The following is a 22,571-nucleotide window of genomic DNA, read 5'->3' as shown; positions in this document are numbered from 1 at the left end:
TCCAGTGAGTCGGCTCTTCACATCAGGTGGCCAAAGTACTGGAGCTTCGGCATCAGTCCTTGCTTTAATTTAGATCTCTCTCTCTCTCTCTCTCTCTCTCTATATATATATATATATATATATATTTATTTTCTTGTTCTTCTTCTGGGCTTCCCTCGTGGCTTAGACGGTAAAGAATCTGCCTGCAATGCAGGAGACCCGGGTTCAATCCCTGGGTCAGGAAGGTCCTTTGGAGAAGGGAATGGCAACTCATTCCAGAATTCTGGCCTGGAGAATTCCATAGACACAGAAGCCTGGCGAGCTATAGTTCATGAGGTGGAAAGCAGTAGGATACTACTAAGTGACTTTCACTTCGCTTCATTTTTTTTCTTTGATATCCCAGGGAAGGAACGGTGGATAGAACCTATGGGTTAGTAGAGAATCCACTCCCCTCAGGCCATATCAATGCCATGTATGATTATTAAAGAAAGGCTTCCATTTAGAGAAAATAGGGTCTGGTATACACTCCTCTGTGTACAAGGGGACACGGGTACTAATATTTAAAATACAGAGGCCTGAACTCCCTCTTTAGTTTTGCTAAAACTCATCCATCCATATTTATCTGATTTTTCCTTTAAACTCTAATTATTTGGTTTTAGTGAGTTCAACTTTATTCTCTTTTCTTGTACTCATTTAATTCTAGTTCCTAAATTATAATCATTCATCAGGGCTTCCACATGGAACATCTAGGGTGCATGTCATGATTTTGGACAGCATGTCTATATGCAGCAGCTCTGTTTTTATATTAATATGCTATTTGCATTTAAAAATAGCATATTTTTATCTGATTTTATCTCTACCATTTAGTGACTCTTTAATTCTCATTATTTTATAGCTTATCTAATTTTACTTTTTATTTTCTTTTCCCTTATAAATTTCAGTCTTCCCAAATAGCTGCCATTTTCAGTTTCACATAACGTTTCCTAGTCAGATATATTAAATTATTTGTGATTTTTAAAATAACTATCTAGAAATAATTAAGAAATAAAAATTGAGTACATGTATAGCTTTGGTGCAGCATTCTAACTTTTCAAAGGTAACACCTTCACAGTTTAGCCCATTTCCTCCCAAAATAAAGATGAAATATAGTGATCTGTTTAATATTGATAAGCCTAAGTACTCATTCAGTCTTCATTTTAACTTGCATTAAGTGTCTCAAAGTTTCAAGAATATATTAAAAATGATAGTTGACTAGACATGTTCATTAATATTTGCAGCCTAGTTTATAACTGTTTTGATAAAATGAAAACAAGTAATATTTAATGTTACTGAAGTAATATATGGTTTCTGTTATATACTTACTTAATTTACTCTCTTTGATCTGCATGCACAATATGAAATCATGAAAGCAATAAACATCACCACACCAACACTGAGCAAGACGATTTCTACCAGGCCCAGGAGGTTTATTTTCCCAGTCACTTGATTTCTGAACATTTCCGCCTTCTCATCACCAATGGTACCAGTCTGTAATCAAGTTAATAAATGATGTTATTTGAGTAGGTTTGAGAGCAGAATACTCAAAACTCTCCACTTATGTGTATCACTTTTATCGAAACAGCACACGAATGTCAGTCATCTTTATCTGCAAGACAAGCCTGTTGGAATTCTCTTTGTATGTCAAAGAACACAGTAAATGCCCAGGTAGAATATTTAGAGAGAGAGAGAGAGAGAATATTCCTTCCTTTAAACATGTTATCTAGTGTTATTGAATATACTGATTTCATTGATCGGTATAGCAGTCTTACTGAAATATTCTCCAGTTTCCCAGAGGTTGCTTCTTAGTGACAGAAGGAAATGGCAAAACTCAACTGTTTCTATCCTCTAAAGGCTTATGCAATGCATTTCCTAATTCTGTGGTTTATCGGTTCCATGATTTATATTTAAAATATCTTGTCAGGCACTAGATAGACAGCCTACATCTACTCTTAATTTGCCCATTATAAGCTTGGGTGGTTTTATTAGCACTACAAGGCTCATATTGAGTTATTTGGAGTTTAATATTTTCATGACTCTTTCCTAACACATGTACTACGACAAGAAAAATTATCTAATAAATGTATTATGAAGTATTTTTATTTTCATAAAAGTTAGACTTAAGTCTAACATAATCCTGATACTTCTGTATGACTTGTTTTAAAAAATAATTAATTATATAATTAATAATATATAAACTCACCCATAGATACAATGGAAAAACAAGTTCAAATACTGTGTGTGTGTGTGTGTATTTAATTTTCAAACATCAAAAACTTTTTCTGTGTATTAAGCTTACTGTTTTTAGTGACTAATAGATAAAAATACTAACCTCATTAAGCCAAAGAATAGGGACAATATAGTTGTGCTTCAGATTCTTTAATGCTCTGTAATAAACATTGAAAATAAGTATGAAAATATATACTAATATGCTATACACATATGACAGATATTAGTAATTACTAGTGAAAATAAATGTTCAGAAATTAGTTGCTTTTACAACCTGGTTAAGTTACGTGCTTTGTTTCCCCTGTAATGAAATGCATTTAAATTTTAATATTGCTGTTTCTCAGACATCTTTCCTACATACACATCTTTTTAATACAGATTTTTAAAAATATTTATTTATTTGTGGCTGCACTGGGTCTTCGTTGCCATACGTGGGCCTTTTCTAGCTGCGGCCAGCAGGGGCTACTCTGTAGTTGCTGTGCACGGGCTTCTCATTGGAGTGGTTTCTCTTGTTGTGGAGCACAGGCTCCAGGAGCGCAGGCTTCAGTAGCTGCTGCATATGGGCTCAGTGGTTACGACTCAACAGCTCCAGAGCACAGGCTCAGTTGTTGTGGCGCAGGGGTTAGTTTCCCAGAGGCCTGTGGGATCTTCCCGTATCAGGTATCAAACCAGCGTCCCTTGCAGTGCAAGGTGGACTCTTAAGCACTGAACCATAGGAAAGCCATCTAATTTTAATTAGAGTGACTTTTTCTAAGTATGTATTTTTCCTTTAAACAAATTCTACCCAGGAAACTAAAATATGAATGCTGAAACTATTGTCATAAAAATATTTGGACAGTTAGCAAAGAGAGAAATACCAGAAATACTCATTCCAAAATATGGGTAAGTACCATTTCACTACACATTAGATGTAATTCTAAATTACAAATGACAGTTATAAGCATTTGATAATTATTTAATGACATTAAGCCAAACAGAAGTTGAAATTTTATTTCCATCTCCTTTGATAGATATATCCGCATCTTACAAGAAAATTTGAAAAATCGAAATAAAACTTGTTTAAGAAACTCACTCAATTTTTTTTGCTGGCTTGACCAGCATGTTGACCTGCAGCCGTTTTGCAAACCGTAAAGTAAATCCAGTTATCTAAAAAGAGAACAAACTAATTACCAACTTATTTTAAAAACATTCTTTTATAATATCCAGACCTTATTTTTGTTATGTAGAGCCTAAGGTGAAAGTGTACTACTTGAACCTGTGAAATTTGTTATTTATTAATTGGACTTAATCAGACATATTGAATATTACTATGAGTATATGCCTATGTGTATACAGATATATCCTTGCCCAACCTAATGTCAAGGTTTAGTTAGATTTGTGATGTTTACTTGAATTGCTTTTTGGGAATTAGTAATGACATCAATAGTAGTGAAATCTAAAACTCATTTGACAAAATATATCCTGGAATTTAAATACATACTCAGTCAGAATCCATGTATCATCAGTATAATTTTAATGTTACTTCTGTCATCATTTAAACTAAAATATGACTACTAAAGTCCTGACATTTCATTTAGCTGTTGAAAAGGGGAATATTAATATAAATGAAAAATTGAAACTATTAAACTATAGGGACTTAATAGATTTTTCTTGACAGTAAGAAATATATTTGATCTTGCCTCAAGTGCATGTATACCCATAAAAAATTTTTAATCCCTCATGATCTACAGGGTCCCTTCATATAAGCAATATTTGCAGTTAAGAATAAAGTACATTTGAAAGAGTAACATATAAAATCATTTTAATCCAAATAGAATGATTTTCATTATTCCTGACCTTTACTGAAAAACTAAAATTATCTTGACATTTCATAAGCAACAACAGGAAGAAATCACTGTAATTTTCCTTGAAGTAAAAATAAGTAATTTATTAAGAATGGAGTACAATAAATGTGACTAAATGTGACTGATAGAAAGGAGATAATTTAATTTTTTCTTCATTTTTATAAAATAAATCCGATCAATAAAGTATTTGCTTACAGGTTCAACATCTAAGTACGTGCTATGTTCTTCTTCATTTGGACTTAAGCTTTCAATAGGTTCTGCAAGTTCAGGACTTCCATGTAGAAAATGAGGAAGTGAAATGTACACAGGTTTTCCTGAAAGCAAGTTTTAAGAGACAGTTGGGATAAATCATTTTCCTCATTTCATATACCACCTAGGAAAGATTTCCTTGAAAACAAAGCTTTATAATTTAAAAAAAGAAATGCAAATTTGGCTTTGAAATCTAATCAGGGGATGAGAGTGAGGGAAAATTATAGTATCTGATCACTTTTGAACAAAAATAAAATGTAAACTTCTACATCATCCTACTGACTATTTAGTTAATGTCTGTTGTTCATCCCTTAAGGTGTTTATTTTCACCTTAGGTGTTTTCAATATGTAAAGCTTAGCTACTGAACACAAAGTTACAACCATATACCCTCATGTTTCAGGCTGTAAAATGTCTTTGGACTGAGAATTTATTTAAAGAGGCTTTTCTTTCTTTATTCTCACCCACTCTAAATGAAGAAGGTAAGCAAAATAAGATAGACTCCAGATGCCATGTTTGAATCAATTTTTGTTTCAGAGACATCCTAAAATATACTTATTTTATTTACAGATTCTAGATTAGAATAAGAAAAATGTCAGATGGACAAGTTGGGATGCTCAAAGTATTCTGCAAACTATTTTCATTTTACCCTACATCTAAAAGGAGCACAGCCATTCTGCACAGCAAAAGAAATGGTCAGAAATGAAACGGGTAGGAGAAAATACTTCCAAAACACGTATCCCATAAGTGATTAACATCCAAAATATACAAGAATTCACGCAACTCAAAAAACATAAATAAACCATTTAAAAATGAGCAAAAGACCTAAAGAGACATTTTCCAAGTAGCACGGGAAGTATCGATAAGCATGATTATACCTAATAAAAACTAACTTTTGGAACACGAAAATAACTGAGACCCTGAAGCAAGACAAACATCAAAACAAAAATATCCTACCATCACTCTTACTTTCTGCCCTTATTGCTTTCTCACTTTATATTTCTGGTGGAAAGGAATCCTGGGTGAAGTTTACATTTTAAAGGATAATGCAAATTATGCCATGGATTGTGACACTGAGAACTTGTACTCACCTTCTTTGCATTTGCCAATGTCTAGCACACCATATAAGGTACAATTTTTTGAGACGATTTTTTCTGTGCAGAAACAGTGGTTGTCTGGATTTTGAAATGGAGATGCAAAAGCAAAGGATGGAAGAATAAATCTATACACAGGGATTCCTTTCAGATTTATTTCAGCTCCAAACACAGCATAGATGGACCTGAATACAGATAAGAAAGAGCTTCATTCTGGGAATCTACACTTCGTTGTGGAAATTTGTTTTATCTTATATTTAAATTAATACTATTGCTGCCTTAAATTAGAAAAATTAGATATAATCTTATTAGAATCCTTACCTTTTAGGAAAAAAAAAACTTGCAAAATTTTAAGACACACTAGAACTTAATACTTGAGTATGAGCTATTCTTATCTTTGTTTTCAAACGCTTCTGAGAAATATTTTTGCTTGTGAATTACCGTGGAGTATTTACAATTAAGGCATTCCTCACAGTTAGTTTCATTTATGGATTAAATATTTTCTAATCTCCAGTTGACTATTTGAAGAAATGCTGTTCTCTTCAATTTTACAGATAAGGAAAAAGATTCAGAGATATTATGCTTGCTTTACGAAACAGTGTTAAGAAACCAGGTGAGCATTCAAGGATAGACGCCAGCGCTTGCGTGATGGCTACTGGGCCCCCATCAATTTGAAAATATGCTGTATGGTCAGTGGGGCACATGGACATGGTTCTGTGTTTGTGGTATCCTCTTCTTTACAAAGACTGGGCATGCCTTTCTAGATTTGACTGTTATCACTCTTACTGCTAATTTAGAAAAAGAATGAAAAAAGTAGTTCTTAAAAATAATAAAAAGAAACTGATTTGCATTATACACAACGTCCTTCTACATCAAATTTTAAAGACTCATAAATACATTGTGTGTGTGTGTGTGTGTATGTATGTATTGGTGGCTCAGTTGTGTCCAACTCTTTGCAACCCCATGGGCTGTAGCCCACCATGGTCCTCTGTCCATGGGATTCTCTAGGCAAGAATACTGGAGTGGTTTGCCGTTACCTTCTGCAGGGCATAAATACATCATGAATTTCACATTGTATTTATTCTTAATAGATCAGGAAAAAAGTCCCTAAAAGTATTTTCTTTTTCTCAAATAACATGATTAATAAGCATGAGTTTCTTGGTCTGTGTTTTATCACTTAGAGAAAGAATTCTGACTTGGAAAAATACATCATTGTCTTTCTCTTACCTGCAAATATCAGAGGAGAAAAATTGCAATACCCTTGTCTTCTCAACAAAAGGTGGAAATGAGGCTGCATCTGTTTAAAAACCAAACCAGTGGCAAGGGATTAGATGGAAAGAGTGCATCTTAGACAAATCTAGAAATCTTGATTCCAGCATGGTTAAGAGAGATATAATGCAAACTGTATATATAAAATTAAAATTCTCCAGTAACTGCATTTTAAAGATGAAAAAAGAAATGTATCAAGTATATGTTGTTTAACCCCATATATCAAAAATACCATCATTTTAACATAGAAAAATTAACAAATTTCTGAAAATCCAGTGTTTATACTTACCGTATTTCAGTTTGTACTAGCTGTGTTTCAAGTGCTGCTGAATTGTGACCTGTAGCTGCTGCTGCTGCTGCTGCTAAGTTGCTTCAGTCGTGTCCGACTCTGTGCGACCCCATAGACGGCAGCCCACCAGGCTCCCCCGTCCCTGGGATTCTCCAGGCAAGAACACTGGAGTGGGTTGCCATTTCCTTCTCCAATGCATGAAAGTGAAAAGTGAAAGTGAAGTCGCTCAGTTGTTTCCGACTCTTAGCAACCCCATGGACTGCAGCCAGCAGGCTCCTCCATCCATGGGATTTTCCAGGCAAGAGTACTGGAGTGGGGTGCCATTGCCTTCTCCGATGTAGCTAGCAGCTACCATATCTAATAAGACTGTATACTATACGTAGTCATTGGTATTCTGTTTCATATTAAATTTTCCCATTCCATAAGTACAGATGAAAGTTTTTAAAAATGTCAAAATTACGTTGTTAAAACTGCAATTTTATGTTTTTAAATCTTCCATCTATCAGTAGAATAGCAATTTTTTAATCTTGAGATTCCTTTAAAACTCATTTTTGTAAATGTTGTTTGTACTTTTAATAGCGATCCATTCACCTACCCTTATGGCTGATCAATATTTTTTAAATCACTAAACAATTTCACACAAATGGTTGGAAAATGTACACATCAAACTAAAAAGGGCATTTTTTGAGCTTAGTAAATCTTTACTACGGTTGTGCTCCATAGTACACACTGGATGTAAGAAAAAATAGCTAGATAATTCCTCCGTTTGCTCCACAAATGAATATCACCAATCATGAGCCACCACTGAATGTGTTTGTTCAAAACAGTAAGACCTACCCTTCAGTTATGAATACCATACTCTTTTTCTGGTAACGGCTCTGACCTTGTGATTTTATTACATTTCACTTACATTTTTGTGATAGGTGAAATATAACAGAGGATCTCAGTGAACCTGATAGAGACATTGAGAGAATGGGATACTGAAGGTTAAATTCCCCAAATAGGTCCCTGAATGGGCCTTGCCTACAACTGCTGTCCCAACACCTTAGCCATTAATGGAAAAGAGTACATTGAAAATCTTTAAAAACCATCGGAAATATCATCAAAGATTATGTTGTAATGACACCAGTAACTACCAAGAGCCATGACCATAACATAGCTGATACTAGCAGGGCTCTCTTTTTTTAAAATACATTCAAATATAAATAAATATTTTCATTTTATGTCTTTAAACTTAATGAAGAAGATAGAGGAAGTACTTCTAAATCATGATTTAAAAATCAACTTGGATCCATTTACATTTCATTAGTCTTTTTCTCAGAGAAGGCAATGGCACCCCACTCCAGTACTCTTGCCTGGAAAAATCCCATGGACGGAGAAACCTGGTGGGCTGCAGTCCATGGGGTCGCTAAGAGCCGGACACGCCTGAGCAACTTCACTTTCACTTTTCACTTTCATGCATTGGAGAAGGAAATGGCAACCCACTCCAGTGTTCTTGCCTGGAGAATCCCAGGGACGGGGGTGCCTGGTGGGCTGCTGTCTATGGGGTCGTACAGAGTCAGACACAACTGAAGTGACTTAGCAGCAGCAGCAGCAGTCTCTTTTTCTAGTACTGTGACCAAGAATCTCCCATCAGAGTCCCTGGTCTACCCAGTCAATCTTTGCTCCTAGTTTGTTTTACTGTTATTTTCTTCTCAGATACTTTTAATTTCATGCTTGATTCTATGTATATGTTACTGTCATTAATGGATCCTCTTATTACTGTTTTAAAACTGCTCTATTTTTTGTTTTAGACTAAGATTTAAATATATTTTAAGCCCATAAGCAATAGTTTACTATTTAGGAGAAGCACACTATATTTTTCTCTTAAGGACTGAAGTGTATGCTTATGAAATTAAAGTTAGTGGTATTGGGACAGTTGACTATTTACAGAAATGAGCTACTTGGAAAGGATTTCTTCACCCATCAGCATGACTCTAAAGTGTTGCGAAGCAAATTCAGCGGTGGTTTTACTGGTGTTTTTTTTGTTTGTTTGTTGTTTTAGCAGAGTGTAAACAAAATTAAATAAACCTGTGAAACTCAGCAATACCTTTGTGAAAATGAATGTTCTCTATGTTTCCTTCTTATTTTCTTTTATGTACTTTATGTATAATATTTTTTTCTTCATTGTGTTACATTCTTCTAAAGTGTTACCTTATCAACTTTACATGCACAATATTCTGCTTCTGCTTCTTAGTAGCTGGAAGATCACCTTTGATTTTAAATACCTAATGGTATTTTATTCCTATTACTTTTTAAAATTTTAATGCTTAAACTAATAGGCATATGTGTACTTTGCTTTTCCTTAAGGAGAATAATAAACTGGATCTATCACACTCTGAATCTAAAGTCCTAGTACCTTCTTTCTTCCCAGCTCTAATTCACAGTTATTTTTGCATACATTTCTCATGGTTAGTACAGATGCAGCTGTGTTTTATTGTTGTTGTTTTCTTTCTCATTTTAATCATCTCATTCAAAATCTGTGTTCAGCCTTGAACGTCTCTGATTCTGCCTCATATCGAAACCTGCACTTGGACACAAGTTTTACTTTTGTATTTATCTTGATTTTTTAATTCTTTAAGTTTTAAACTATTCAGTTCAGTTTTGTCCGACTCTTTGTGATCCCATGGACTGCAGCATGCCAGACTTCCCTGTCTATCACCAACTCCCAGAGCTTGCTCAAACTTGTGTCCATCAAGTTGGTGATGCCGTCCAACCATCTCATCCTCAGCCGTCCGCTTCTCCTCCTGCCTTCAAACTTTCCCATCATCAGAATCTTTTCTAAGGAGTCAGTTCTTTGCATCAGGTGGTCAAAGTATTGGAGTTTCATCTTCAGCATCAGTCCTTCCAATGAATATTCAGGACTGATTTCCTTTAGGATTGACTGGTTTGATCTCCTTGCAGTCCTTGGGACTCTCAAAAAGAGTCTACTCCGACACCACAGTTCAAAAGTATCAATTCTGCACTCAGCTTTCTTTATGGTCCAACTCTCACACTCATACATGACTAATGGAAAAACCATAGGTTTGACTAGACGGACCTTTGTCGGCAAAGTCATGTCTCTGCTTTTGAATATGCTGTCTTGGTTTGTCATAGCTTATATAGTATTTCCAAAACGTGCAAACAGTAACTACTACTCTAAAATATTCTACCCCCTTACTTCTGTGGCCAGGAAGGAAGTTCACTTAAGTAAAGCTTTTACGAAGCAAACATTTCCCAAGGAATGCAGTAAAGGCTTATCTTCAATGGTTAATATTCAGAAATCCCATCACATTAGACTGATATTTAATAAGCCTATATATAAGTATAGAGACTCTGAATTATGTTGTAGGGATACAAAGATAAGTAAATGCATATCCTCAACCCCCAGAACATTGTAGATATGATGGAAGATTTGTGGGAGAAAGAAGGTGGTTTCATTGTGATATTACCACAAAACAGATGTCCTTACCTGTACCATTAATCAGGTCACAATAACTTGACCAATAGGAGAGATTCCTTAGGAATTAAAAAAAGAAAAAGAAAATGATCAGTCTCATTTCAGGAGCACCTTCTCATATTACATTGTCTATTATGAGTCAGTATTTCTGCAGAAATAATAACAATTAATTAGACTAGATGTGACAGGTGCTAAGTTTAAGAAATGTTCTAAGTCATTTGGTCTATGTATTGTTTGAAGCCGGCATCTTGTTGAGATAAAGGAAGAGCTTGATAACACTAAGTAGCTAGATTATAAAATAAAAGCTGCCAAAATTTGGTAGTTAGGAACAACTTGGAAAAGATAAAGTTCTGCAAAAAGAAAATTTAAAAACACATATCAGACATTTAGATGTCTACTTCAAGAAAGTTTTTTGTTGGTGCTCCAGTGGGAGAAATGGAGTATTTCATATTATGTTGAAGTGTCCAGCTGAGGAGGAAGATACTAAATGGTTAACTGATATAAACTCATTATGAGAGAAAAGAGTAGAATGTGGAAAAGGAAAGAGATGTTTGATTAATAGAGATTTAGAAACATGTAGAAAATCAATATATACTTTTCCTCTCAACTCTTGCATGAGCTGGCATTAAAGCAGGATGAAGTTTATTAATTTATATTCTGGTATCTACATAAAATATACATGTGTGTGTATATTTATATATGGAAATAATGAAAACAACAGTAGTTATAGTTTCTCTGTATGCTCAACCACTTTTTGGTGATGGAAAAATGGTTTTGTGACTCTAACATACCATCCAGTAAGATGTCAAGGCAAGCTATTGCTTCTTTTTTAAACAGAATAAGCTGTCAGTCATGTTCAGTTGGTTAAGTTAACCTTATCATAATCTTAAATGAAATTCTTACTCCAATTTGGAGCATTTAGTAACTCTCCTTAAAAACTGGTAATATTGAAATGCAAGAAATTCTCACTTTCCTCAATATACAGAGATGTGATTTCCCTAAAATGAACATTTAGAAGTGTTTGTTTTCCTCCATTAGAATTTTCAAAATGATAAAAGACTGTGAACTCTGTAGATGAAAAGTCTACATGAGTGAGTATTTAACTGTTTTAGGCAATTTTTAGGGACACACTCAGTGTGAAGTAATGGTTACTTAATCATAAAAATATTTCATCTCTTTTGATTTTGATCACTTTATTCTTTGTCAGGAATTACTGATCTTAAAACTGTAATTTCAACTTTGAGGAGAAAAGCTTTTCCCCATTGATGTTTATTGGGCTTCTTTGTATTTTAGCTAGATGACAGATTAGGTGTACTGCACATAAACAGGCAGGAACTTGGGAGAAGTAGGAAATCATGGGTATGTGAACATATCTCATTCTACTACTAGTTCATAGGAAGTGTACACTTTATTTTCAGGTTTAATATGTCAGTTTTGGAACAGGAAATAATAATTCCATTTTTTGCATTACAATGGTTTAAAAAGCTGAATTATCAATATAGAAAATTATTTCAGGAAAATTTTTAAGGGACAAGTCATGAAAATGTTCACATGGATTCATTGAACATTCATCTTTATAGGTACATTTAATCATCTCCCTGGAATGAATGATGTTTTTTGACATGCTCAGTTAAAAAAGAAACAGTAAGATGTCTGTATTCTGACTTGCTAGATGATGAGTTGATATATTGATTTTCCTCATTTTCATTTATGTCATTGTTGCGTGTAAGATAATACCGGTTATGCAGCAGAGATGGAAGTAGTCCCTTTAGATTTCTTTATGTAAGAGAACTTGTTCATAAAGGTGAACCCTCCAGTGGGGCTGATACTCAGCAAAAATGCACTAGTGTGACCAGTCATTACAACTAAAGGATTAATGCCTGGTAGACCTAGGGAGTTTCTAGGGCTGAGATACAAACAGCTCTGTCCCACAGGTTGTGCCTGTGCTTTACCAGCTGGTAAATAAATTTCTTGCCTGCCTTAGAGTATCCTAGTGACACACACTTTGCCTGGATACTTACTTTCTGCCTTTGTATGTGTCAATTATAGCAACTTTGCTTATGTCGTCCTTTCCATTGAAAACTTTGTAAATTCCATCCGCAGTATTATTGTACTGAAGAGATACAAGAAACAATTACTTCTACAACAAACCATACTTTCCAAGTTATTAAATATGTAATTAACTCACATTTCTCAGTGGTTGTTCATAATTATTTCATACGATTTTAAATATACATGCAATAGTTTCAAAATTATTGGTCTTTAATATTTTAAAAAGACAGAATACAAAAGGTGACTAAAAATAAGTGCTAGATGCCGAGACAAAGTAAGATAACAAATGCCAAAGCTGTCGTGATCAAATTCTAGCGCTCTCTGTTTTATTTAATCCAGAAAGGCCATTTTGATCACTACTCCTGATATATTGAGGTGAGGCGAGAGTGAACAAAACCTATGAGAAAAATGACCAATGTCTGGACATTGTCCAATGTTATGATCTCTAAGTAGTTACTAAGACGAAGTGCACAAAATTAACAACAGAATTAGCCGAGGAAAGAAATAAGAATATGTGAGTGAAATAATAGTAACTGAATTTATCTCCCTTAAGGCTTTCTGTATTCATATTTGATTGATATATGAACTTGCAACGCTAAAAACCATCTAAAGTAAAATAACAATGAACTGCAAAATATAATTAATATCTCATATAGTGCCAAAAGGAATCACAGTAAAATTTTCCATGCAATAGTCACCTTGTCCTATTTGTAATTCAGAACATTCTGCCATAACTAAGTACATCACCAAATTCACTTTTTATCTCCAAACTGCCATTTCATGAGTTTGTAGATAGAAGTTCTTATCAGCTCTGAGCACTGCACTCACTCACAGAAGTTCTTACCAACTAAATCCGAGAGAATACAACATGCTGATGTATCAATCTTGTGTACAATTTAAGGTGACTTTTAAATTTACACTGAAACAATTTTTAAAGAATGATATGATGAATATAATTAACAAAAATAAAATACAGCTTAAACTTTTTTTTTTTTAGACAGGAAACCAAAACCAAAAACAGTATTCAAACTCTTAGCACCTTATAACAATTAAGTTTAAGATTAAGAAGTGGCCATTTAATCAAGTTTCCACTTCTTAATCTTAAACTTAATTGTCAAATTCAGATAAGTAAATTTTCCCAACTAGGAAAGCTAAATCCATGTGAGGTAGAGATTTTTTAAAACTTATGGTATGTATTCTGAGATCTGAAATAGGGTTTAACACACTGAATGATAAACTTATGAATTGCCAATGTGATTATATTTATCCAGTTAAAGTCTAACAGTATCAACATTTATAATTGTTACTCACAGGATAAAACACACCAATTGTAGTAGTAATAGGATATGGAACCAAATTCAAGAATGGATCCGTATAGCCCCACAATAGTTCTTTCAAAGTTCTGTTTTGAAACATAGAAGATTTGGACTTTTTGATAAATGAATTGAGTATTCCTTGCATAAATGTATTTGGATACAGCTGTGGTGCAGCCTGCAAAAAAAAAAAAAAAAAAAAATCATGGTTTAAGACACCAACTGCAATATCACTTTCTTAACAAATAAATATAAATACAAGAATTAAACTGAATAAAACAATTTCCAGCTATCTTTAAAATGACTGCCAAATCTAGCCAGGACTAAAGTATATTATTTCTTCATCTCTTAATGATTACATTTTTCTGTGGTTGTGTGGGCCACAGGAAGAGGAGTTTCAAAGTTAAGTCCTACTTTTTGACAAATTTTACTTATTTATTTCATTAGTGATTTATTTTGGCTGTGCTGAGTCTTCATTGCTGTGCACACTTCTCTCTAGTTGCCTTGAGCAGGGCCAGTCTCTAGTTGTGGTGCACGGGCTTCTCATTGTGGTGGCTTCTCTTGGTGCAGAGCATGGGCTCTCGGGTGTGCAGACTTTAGTAGCTGAGGCATGTGGGCTCAGTGGTTGCGGCTCCCCAGCTCTAGAACACGTGCTCAACAGTTGCGGTGCACAGGCTTAGCAGCTCTGAGGCATGTGGGATCTTCCTGGACCAGGGATTGAACTCATGTCTCCTGCATTATCAGGTGGATTCTTTATCACTGAGCCACCAGGGAAGCCCCATAAATCCTTTTTAAAATGATACACTCTAAGTGGTCTTCTAATCAGTCTTCAGTTGTTTATTCTATCATCTTGTCATCTTTCCAAATGATCGTAATTCAAAATAATAACATAAGAAAGCATTTTTATAAAAATGAAAAAAAAAAGATATCTAATTGCAGTTTTAATCATGAGATTATTTACAGTTGGGTTCTAGAGGATTTCAAAATCAGTAATTTTGCTGTTGTCTACTCACTGCTACAGCCAGGTTGAGAATGGTGAATGTGTCATCCTCAGTTCCAACTGATAGCGAGGGTTCAAAGATGGCGCCATTGGGCTGCAGGAAAGAGACCGTGTGGGTCTCAGGGTCCTGGGTTATATTTTCCTTGGCTAGATAACGAACTCTGAAAAACAGGAGGAACTAAAACTCAAAAGCATTGTTTCAAATGAATGTCATTCATTCTTGCAACAAATAATTTTAAGTACATAGACTAGACTGTGTCAGAAATTATGCTAAACAAGTAGACAAAAAGGATAAGCAAGCTGATGGTGAGACTCTAGCAAATTAGAGAAGGAAGGTCTTAGATGTACATACCAGGGGAGAAGGAATACATGTTATTATAGGAGGTTACACAGATTCTGTGAGAAGACAGAATAGGTACAAACCCAGGCTTGGGATGGTTATGGTGGGATAATGGACAGAATACAATTCCATATAAGTGGTTTGAGTGAAAGATAGAACTTTAACTTGGTAAAATATGGTAGAACATATAGGATAAGTAAGAACATGGTAAATAACATGTTTCAACATGGTTGGTTTACAGTGTCTGAGGAAGGGGGTGGTAGAAAACACAGCCACTGAAATGAGCAATATTTCAAAGACTAAAGGATTGCATTCTACATTCAGATGTTCACCTTTTATCTTGAGGGTGAGGGGAAAATACAGAAGTTGAAGCAGGGGAATATTATGAGCCCATTTTCTTATATTAGAAGGACTGTTCAAAGTAAATAGCCTTTCTATCACTGGCTTGGCTATAATTTTCATTATTTTAATGAAAGTTAAAGATGGCAATGGCACCCCACTCCAGCACTCTTGCCTGGAAAATCCCATGGACGGAGGAGCCTGGTGGGCCGCAGTCCACGGGGTCACTAAGAGTCAGACAAGACTCAGCGACTTCACTTTCACTTTTCACTTTCCTGCATTGGAGAAGGAAATGGCAACCCACTCCAGTGTTCTTGCCTGGAGAATCCCAAGGATGGGGGAGCCTGGTGGGCTGCCGTCTATGGCGTCACACAGAGTCGGACACGACTGAAGCGACTTAGCAGTATCAGCAGCAAAGATAACTAACAATATATTTCCACATCACAGATCAATTCCTCTCCAACCCTACCCCATGTATGGAATAGTTACTAGTTCTGAGCTCCTGGCTGTAATCTCTAGGCAGAGTACCAACTACTTTCTAGGAATGTGGTGAAGGGTAATATCATGGGAAAAAAATATTTTGTACATACAAGATATTTACTGAGATGAAATAAGGTGTACATTATTCACTGCTCTATCATATATCCGAATGTCTCTATCATGTGATCTAATAGTTATTTGTTGTTATCTAAGATAAAAATTGACAAAATATGGGACTGAAATAGAAAAAACAAAACCAACCAGAAAAGCCTGACCTGATTTCAATCAAGTATAATAAAAATGTAGGTTCCTATGCCATAGGTATTATGAGTATTTTGTATCCCCAAGCAGTGTCTGGTACATGGATAAGTTCTTGGTAAATAGTTTTGAATGAAGAAATTATTTTTTACATTCTTTAAAAAGAGAATTCACAAAAATATGGAAATATATATTATTTCTAATACAATTTCATCAAGCTCTTTATTGTTTATTCTCCTTGGAGTAGTGTAGACATACAAAGAATATAAATATGTGAGACATCATCCTGGAGAATCTATTACTAATCAGTTACTCTTTTATATTAGATAGTTATATGTTAAAATGATATTACATATTCATATTTAAAATTAAAATAATTTTCAGGAACATTTATATTTATATAATTGAAATAATAGCAATATAAGTAAGTGTAAGTAACTGAAAGTCACTCATTGGTGTCTGACTCTTTGCGACCTGATGGACTATACAGTCCATGGAATTCTCCAGGCCAGAATATTGGAGGGAATTGAAGGGAAAGGGTAGCCTTTCCCTTCTCCAGGGTATCTTCCCAGCCCAGGGATCGAACCCAGGTCTCCCGCATTGCAGGTGGCTTCTTTACCACCTGAGCCATAATTGTGACCCAAATTGTAGTTTACTTAGTTGTACTTACATTATACCAGCAGATGGCACTCACTAACAGAAAAAAAATCCTTCTAACTGAAGTCTGTGTTTACAATGTACTTGAAAAAGAGATTATAAGTACTCAAGTTTTTGTTTAAAAATTAGAATGTACACAGGTTTTACAGAGTGTTGGTTAATAAGGTTAAAGGGAGGAAATTGCTTCATATTTTGTTTTCCATGTACTCCTGGCAAAGCAAAGTAATTAAAAAATTAATGTTCTATCTGAGAATATTCTGAAGGAGTTACCAGGTCTTCATAGAGATGATATACATAACTAACATCTCAATCCAGGAAGTTTCATGCTTTGACTCATGTCACACCCTGTCAAAGTTTCATCAAGCTCACTTCAGCAGCTAAAAGGCAAATAAGCCTGTGTGGTTCTGTTGAGGAGGGACATCCTCTTCCACTTCCAATTTCAACTGAATTCAGGGTGTAATTGATAGGAAGTAAATTCACCTCAGCACATGGAAGACTCTCAAACTATTAACTTTTTCTGAAAGGTAACCATTGTTTTTCCCATTATTTAGGGCATCTAGGTAGACAGTAAGGATTCCTTTGGCAACATCATAAAACATCATGAGATTCCTTTAGAATTGTTATATAAATTTGAGTTTGTTTACATACTTTAGCTGAAAATCCAACTTCTCCAACCCTCACCTCATTGCTTCTCCAAGTAAATGAATTATATCTAATCCACTCTATTTTTATCATGAAGGTTTTAGCCTCCAAGAATAAGATATGTATCTTATCACCTATCCAGAGCAGGACTGGGACAGGATTCTATATTATGATTGTTTTTTACATTCCACAATGAATACCCTTAAAAGTAAAAACATACCCCCCGACACACAAACAAGCAAAAAAATTAAGCAAAACCTGTGATGAGACAGATCTCAAATACCACCTATTTTCTCTTATCACATGTATTCAGTTCTCTCAGGGTATGATTTTTAATCAGTTATGGTTTGGCGGTTTAGTCGCTAAGTCATGTCTGGCTCTTGAGACCTCATGGACTGTAGTCCGCCAGGCTCCTCTGTCCATGGGGTTTCCTGGGCAAGAATACTAGAGTGGGTTGCCATTTCCTTCTCCAGGGGATCTTCCCAACTCAGGAATTGAACCCAGGTCTCCTGCACTGCAGGCGGATTCTTTAACAACTGAGCTATAACGAAGTTTAGTCAGTTATACTTAGATTGTATTAGGTCATACGTGAGTTCTAGATTTTCAGAGTACATGTTTTTTTGGAATAAGATATTCAGATATCTTATTATATCAGGTTTTTGATAGTTATCTAAGAAGTATAAGACTGAAAAAAAATTTTTTTAATATTTCTGTAAGTAAGATTATTTTCTGTAACAATGAAAACCAAGACTTCTTTGACCGAGTTGTGAATAGTCATAGACATATGTCTGAAGACAGGAGATGGGGATAATTATTAGGATGGAATAGTACCATGGCACTCTACAGCTTATATATTATGTTACAGCAGCAGGCATCACCCTCCCAACTACTGTTACTTCATTATATTTGATCAAGAGTTGCTGATATAGAAATAAATTAATGCATGGAGAGGAAAGAAATTATATAATTATAGACTACCTAAAACAAGTAAAGTAAAACTATGAATTATAAATCTTTACAAATATGAACTTTTGTGATAATACTTGATTATTGTCTATAACTAGTTGTAATTATCCTTGAAAAATCATATTTATATAGCAAATGATACAACAGGACTTAATTCTGTTCCCATATGGGTCTATAAATGTCCTAATACCTGGCTAAGGTTAGTGTTTTTAGCACTTCAATCTATAATTTTGATAGGGGGAAAATGTATGCAAATATCTAGGAGTTACCAGTTTCCAGGATTTTGTCATTGTGGACAAACCATTTAACTTACCTGGTGTCAGTCTGATTTTTAAATTTACAAAATGAAAAGTTCTGGCTAATTATTTCCCCCTACATCTGATGGATCTTAGATTCTATTCAAAATGTGTTAAACGGTTAAGGCATGTAGATAAAGGTATTTTTTATTCAGTCTTTGTACTGGAGAAAATATAAGAATGAAACTATTGCATAAATACACTCTTAAGACCTGAAAAATAGTTTGAATAGAAATCCTAAGCAGGTATTTTACTTACATAGAAGTTTAATGCTGTGGTTAGCAAAACTGACTATGTACTACAATCACCCAGAGTATTTGTAAAACTCATTACCAGTCTCAAACCAAGGGTCTCTGATTCACTTGGTCTAAGGTAGGGCCTGAGAATTTGCATTTCTGCCTAGTTCCCAGGTGATGCTGATACTGCTGGTCCAGGAGCCATACTTTTAAAACTACTCATGTACCTACACTTTTCAATTTTAAGATTTTAAAATACTCATTTTTTAAATTTTTGATAGATTTTTTTCTATTTAGATGCATATTTCAGAGTTTTTAAAACATATATGCCAAAAGTATAAAACACATGTGACTTGTTACATGTAGGGTAGTTAACTGATGCTGGTAAATTCATAATAAAACCTGTTTTTTAATTACCATTAAATCCTTAGATTAGGATTTTATGTAGGCAGAAACAAAATATTTCCATATATATTAATGGTAAGAAAATAATAAGTACATTTCAGTACAATGACATTTGTCAAGTGGAAGCTTTTTCAGAAATACCTGTGTTCAAGGAAAGAGTGCCACGTATTTTGGCGACTCACCTGTATGTGTAAGGACCTCTTTGCTTAACTTTAATTTTGCTGCTGTTAACTGTCACTTCATCTGGATTCTGCACATCAAATATCCAAAACTGTCTGTAAACATCTGTGCCTGTTTTAACCCAATTTTTAAAAGCAATTGTGCCTTCTTCAAGGACAACTTCCTATGAAAAAGAAAATGTTTGGGTTATTTTTTTGTAGCCAATATGGGCACCTGTTGGGAGTTTAAAATTTTTCGTTAGTCAGTGAAAGACCAAGCTGAAGTATCCTGCTCATGAAAACCTTTGCAACCTGCCACATGCTTGCAACAGAAATGTTTTCAACACATTATGGTAGCAATCTCTTTCAGTTAGGCTTTTACAAGGAAAATCAGTGTGTAATATTGCAAACATGTCTGGTGATTGTAAGCCAACCATTGGCAAGCTTTAGAGTGACCCTATTTCAATATTGCAATAATTTGTAACTATTTATTAAGCAAGATTAAAGCATTTCAAAAAAGTACTTATCAGGTTGAATATAAATTTCTAATGTACCATCAATGATTCAGACTGAAGAGGCAAAATGGAAAAACAGAAAAATCTAGTGGAATTAGAAGTTTTCTCATTTTCTTCAGAATTTGGATACTTCAGGGGAAAGTCAGTTAACATTTGTTAAGAAAAACACAGCTTTGATTTCTCCCTTTCAAAACCCTGATCAATGAGGCTTTCCTCTCAGTACATTTGCATAAACCTATTAGTACATGTTTCCAAGATTACAGTAGTCTAATTCATTATTATTAGGTTAATACTTTAAAAATAAAAGATGAAATACAGAAGTTTTCTTTTCTTTTTTTGTGAAATCAGAAAATCCAACATTAGAAGTATCTACTAGTTTAGGTATCTTTTAGTATGGATATATAAGTATCTATTAATAGTTTAGGAGCTGAGACAGAATAGAGAGTCACCAAACCCTTTAAGGTCAATTTTATTATCTGTAAAGTGAGGGAGTTACCATAGATGCTCTCCCAGGTTCCTTCCAAGGCTTTTACTCTCTGAGCAAGAAGCCTATGGTGCTCTAGCAGCTAATGGAGACAAAGGTGACTTTGTGGCAGGCAATGTTTCCAATTAACTACCTTGGAAGGAACACATACTCAGGTGTAAAGCTCCAGCTTACCCTTTTACTGCTAGAGGAAGAGGAAGGAAAGCATTTCACAGAAAATAAGCCTTAAAAAACCCACAAGAACAATGTCACCTGTTTGTTTAGTTCACCAGGAAGCATCAATTCATAGAATGATGGATCAGAAAAGGACAGTGAACATTAGCACATTTCTAGGAGAGCATGCTGACACTCTGAGAAACCAGGTATCTGGCCCGAGGGTCACTGAGGCAAATGCCTAGTGGCAGAATCACCATGAAGATCCTAATCTTGACCCTTAGGCTAGTCCTCTTTTACACCGAGTTACTATTTTTTGTTCCTGTCACCTCTGCACTTAGTTGGTAGAAGTCAAAGTGAATTAGCAATCTTCAGGATACTTGACTTATTGCTTAATGGAGAGAAAGAGAGAATTCCTTAGAGAAGAACAGGGCATCAACTAAAATGTCATTACAAAATCCTGTGCTGTCACAATCCTTTTACACTGGGTACATTGCGACTGTTAAAGCAGTGTGAGACCTTAGTACTTTTAACAAGCAATTGTCCTTGAAGATTGCCTTATTACTCCTAAAAAGTCTTAATTCCATAGCAAACCCAAATCAAGACAAAATTATGTATAGATAAGTATTATGGCTATTCTAAATGTAAAGGTGTTTACTGTAAATGAGCAGGGTTTTGAAGCTGAAATCTACATGGAAGCTGCAAGCTATTTTCATTTACCCGTTTCAGGAGACATTATGAGAGGAGAACACACATGAACATATACACATGCACATTATTGCTTTCGCACTGTAGAATCTTAAAGACTAGTATAATATCAATTGTTTATCATTACTTCTCAATACACATATTTTATTTCAATAATGTACTTGCTGCTGCTGCTGCTGCTAAGTCACTTCAGTCGTGTCTGACTCTGTGCGACCCCAGAGACGGCAGCCCACCAGGCTCCCCCGTCCCTGGGATTCTCCAGGCAAGAACACTGGAATGGGTTGCCATTTCCTTCTCCAATGCATGAAAGTGAAAAGTGAAAGTGACGTCGCTCAGTCGTGTCCGACGCTTAGCGACCCCATGGACTGCAGCCCACCAGGCTCCTCCATCCATGGGATTTTCCAGGCAAGAGTACTGGAGTGGGATGCCATTACGTTCTCCAAATAATGTACTTGGTGGGACAGAAATCTCCCTAAGGCTTGTGCATTTTATATAAAGAAACATTGTAACTGTATCATGTCTTTCTTCTAAGGGCCATGAGTTACTTTGTCTTATTTGTCAATCTGGAGATAACTTTTTTAAATGGGGAAGTTGAAACACAAAGAGTTGAAATGACTGCATTGAATTTCTAGCTTTAGAGTTAGGGTCATCAGTGTCAGACTTTATTTTTCTGGGCTCCAAAATCACTGCAGATGGTGACTGCAGCCATGAAATTAAAAGACGCTTACTCCTTGGAAGGAAAATAATGACCAACCTAGATAGAATATTCAAAAGCAGAGACATTACTTTGCCAACAAAGGTTCGTCTAGTCAAGGCTATGGTTTTTCCTGTGGTCATGTATGGATGTGAGAATTGGACTGTGAAGAAGGCAGAGCGCCGAAGAGTTGATGCTTTTGAACTGTGGTGTTGGAGAAGACTCTTGAGAGTCCCCTGGACTGCAAGGAGATCCAACCAATCCATTCTGAAGGAGATCAGCCCTGGGATTTCTTTGGAAGGAATGATGCTGAAGCTGAAACTCCAGTACTTTGCCCACCTCATGCAAAGAGTTGATTCATTGGAAAAGACTCTGATGCTGGGAGGGATTGGGGGCAAGAGGAGAAGGGG

The 22,571-nt window shown here is 35.2% G+C and overlaps 1 protein-coding gene across 11 annotated transcripts in view; it reads right to left on the bottom strand.

Annotated features, from left to right (window-relative positions):
- The window catches only part of LOC102266138 (platelet glycoprotein 4), a 91,238-nt gene that overhangs the window by 2,799 nt on the left and 65,868 nt on the right, over positions 1 to 22,571 (bottom strand). For all 11 annotated transcript variants that reach the window (XM_070369696.1, XM_070369697.1, XM_070369698.1 and 8 more), the window contains 11 exons: positions 19,632 to 19,792; positions 14,844 to 14,991; positions 13,829 to 14,008; positions 12,487 to 12,578; positions 10,478 to 10,524; positions 6,657 to 6,726; positions 5,427 to 5,614; positions 4,284 to 4,402; positions 3,317 to 3,390; positions 2,348 to 2,402; positions 1,342 to 1,506 (listed from right to left, as the gene is read on the bottom strand). In XM_070369696.1, the coding sequence (XP_070225797.1) occupies positions 1,342 to 1,506; positions 2,348 to 2,402; positions 3,317 to 3,390; positions 4,284 to 4,402; positions 5,427 to 5,614; positions 6,657 to 6,726; positions 10,478 to 10,524; positions 12,487 to 12,578; positions 13,829 to 14,008; positions 14,844 to 14,991; positions 19,632 to 19,792 (1,299 nt within the window). The remainder of the gene's footprint in view (positions 1 to 1,341; positions 1,507 to 2,347; positions 2,403 to 3,316; positions 3,391 to 4,283; positions 4,403 to 5,426; positions 5,615 to 6,656; positions 6,727 to 10,477; positions 10,525 to 12,486; positions 12,579 to 13,828; positions 14,009 to 14,843; positions 14,992 to 19,631; positions 19,793 to 22,571) is intronic.

Source organism: Bos mutus, chromosome 4, assembly GCF_027580195.1.
Source record: "Bos mutus isolate GX-2022 chromosome 4, NWIPB_WYAK_1.1, whole genome shotgun sequence".
NCBI lineage: Eukaryota > Metazoa > Chordata > Mammalia > Artiodactyla > Bovidae > Bos > Bos mutus.
The sequence above is the reverse complement of the archived record's forward strand: the minus strand, read 5'-3'. Positions and strand labels throughout refer to the sequence as shown.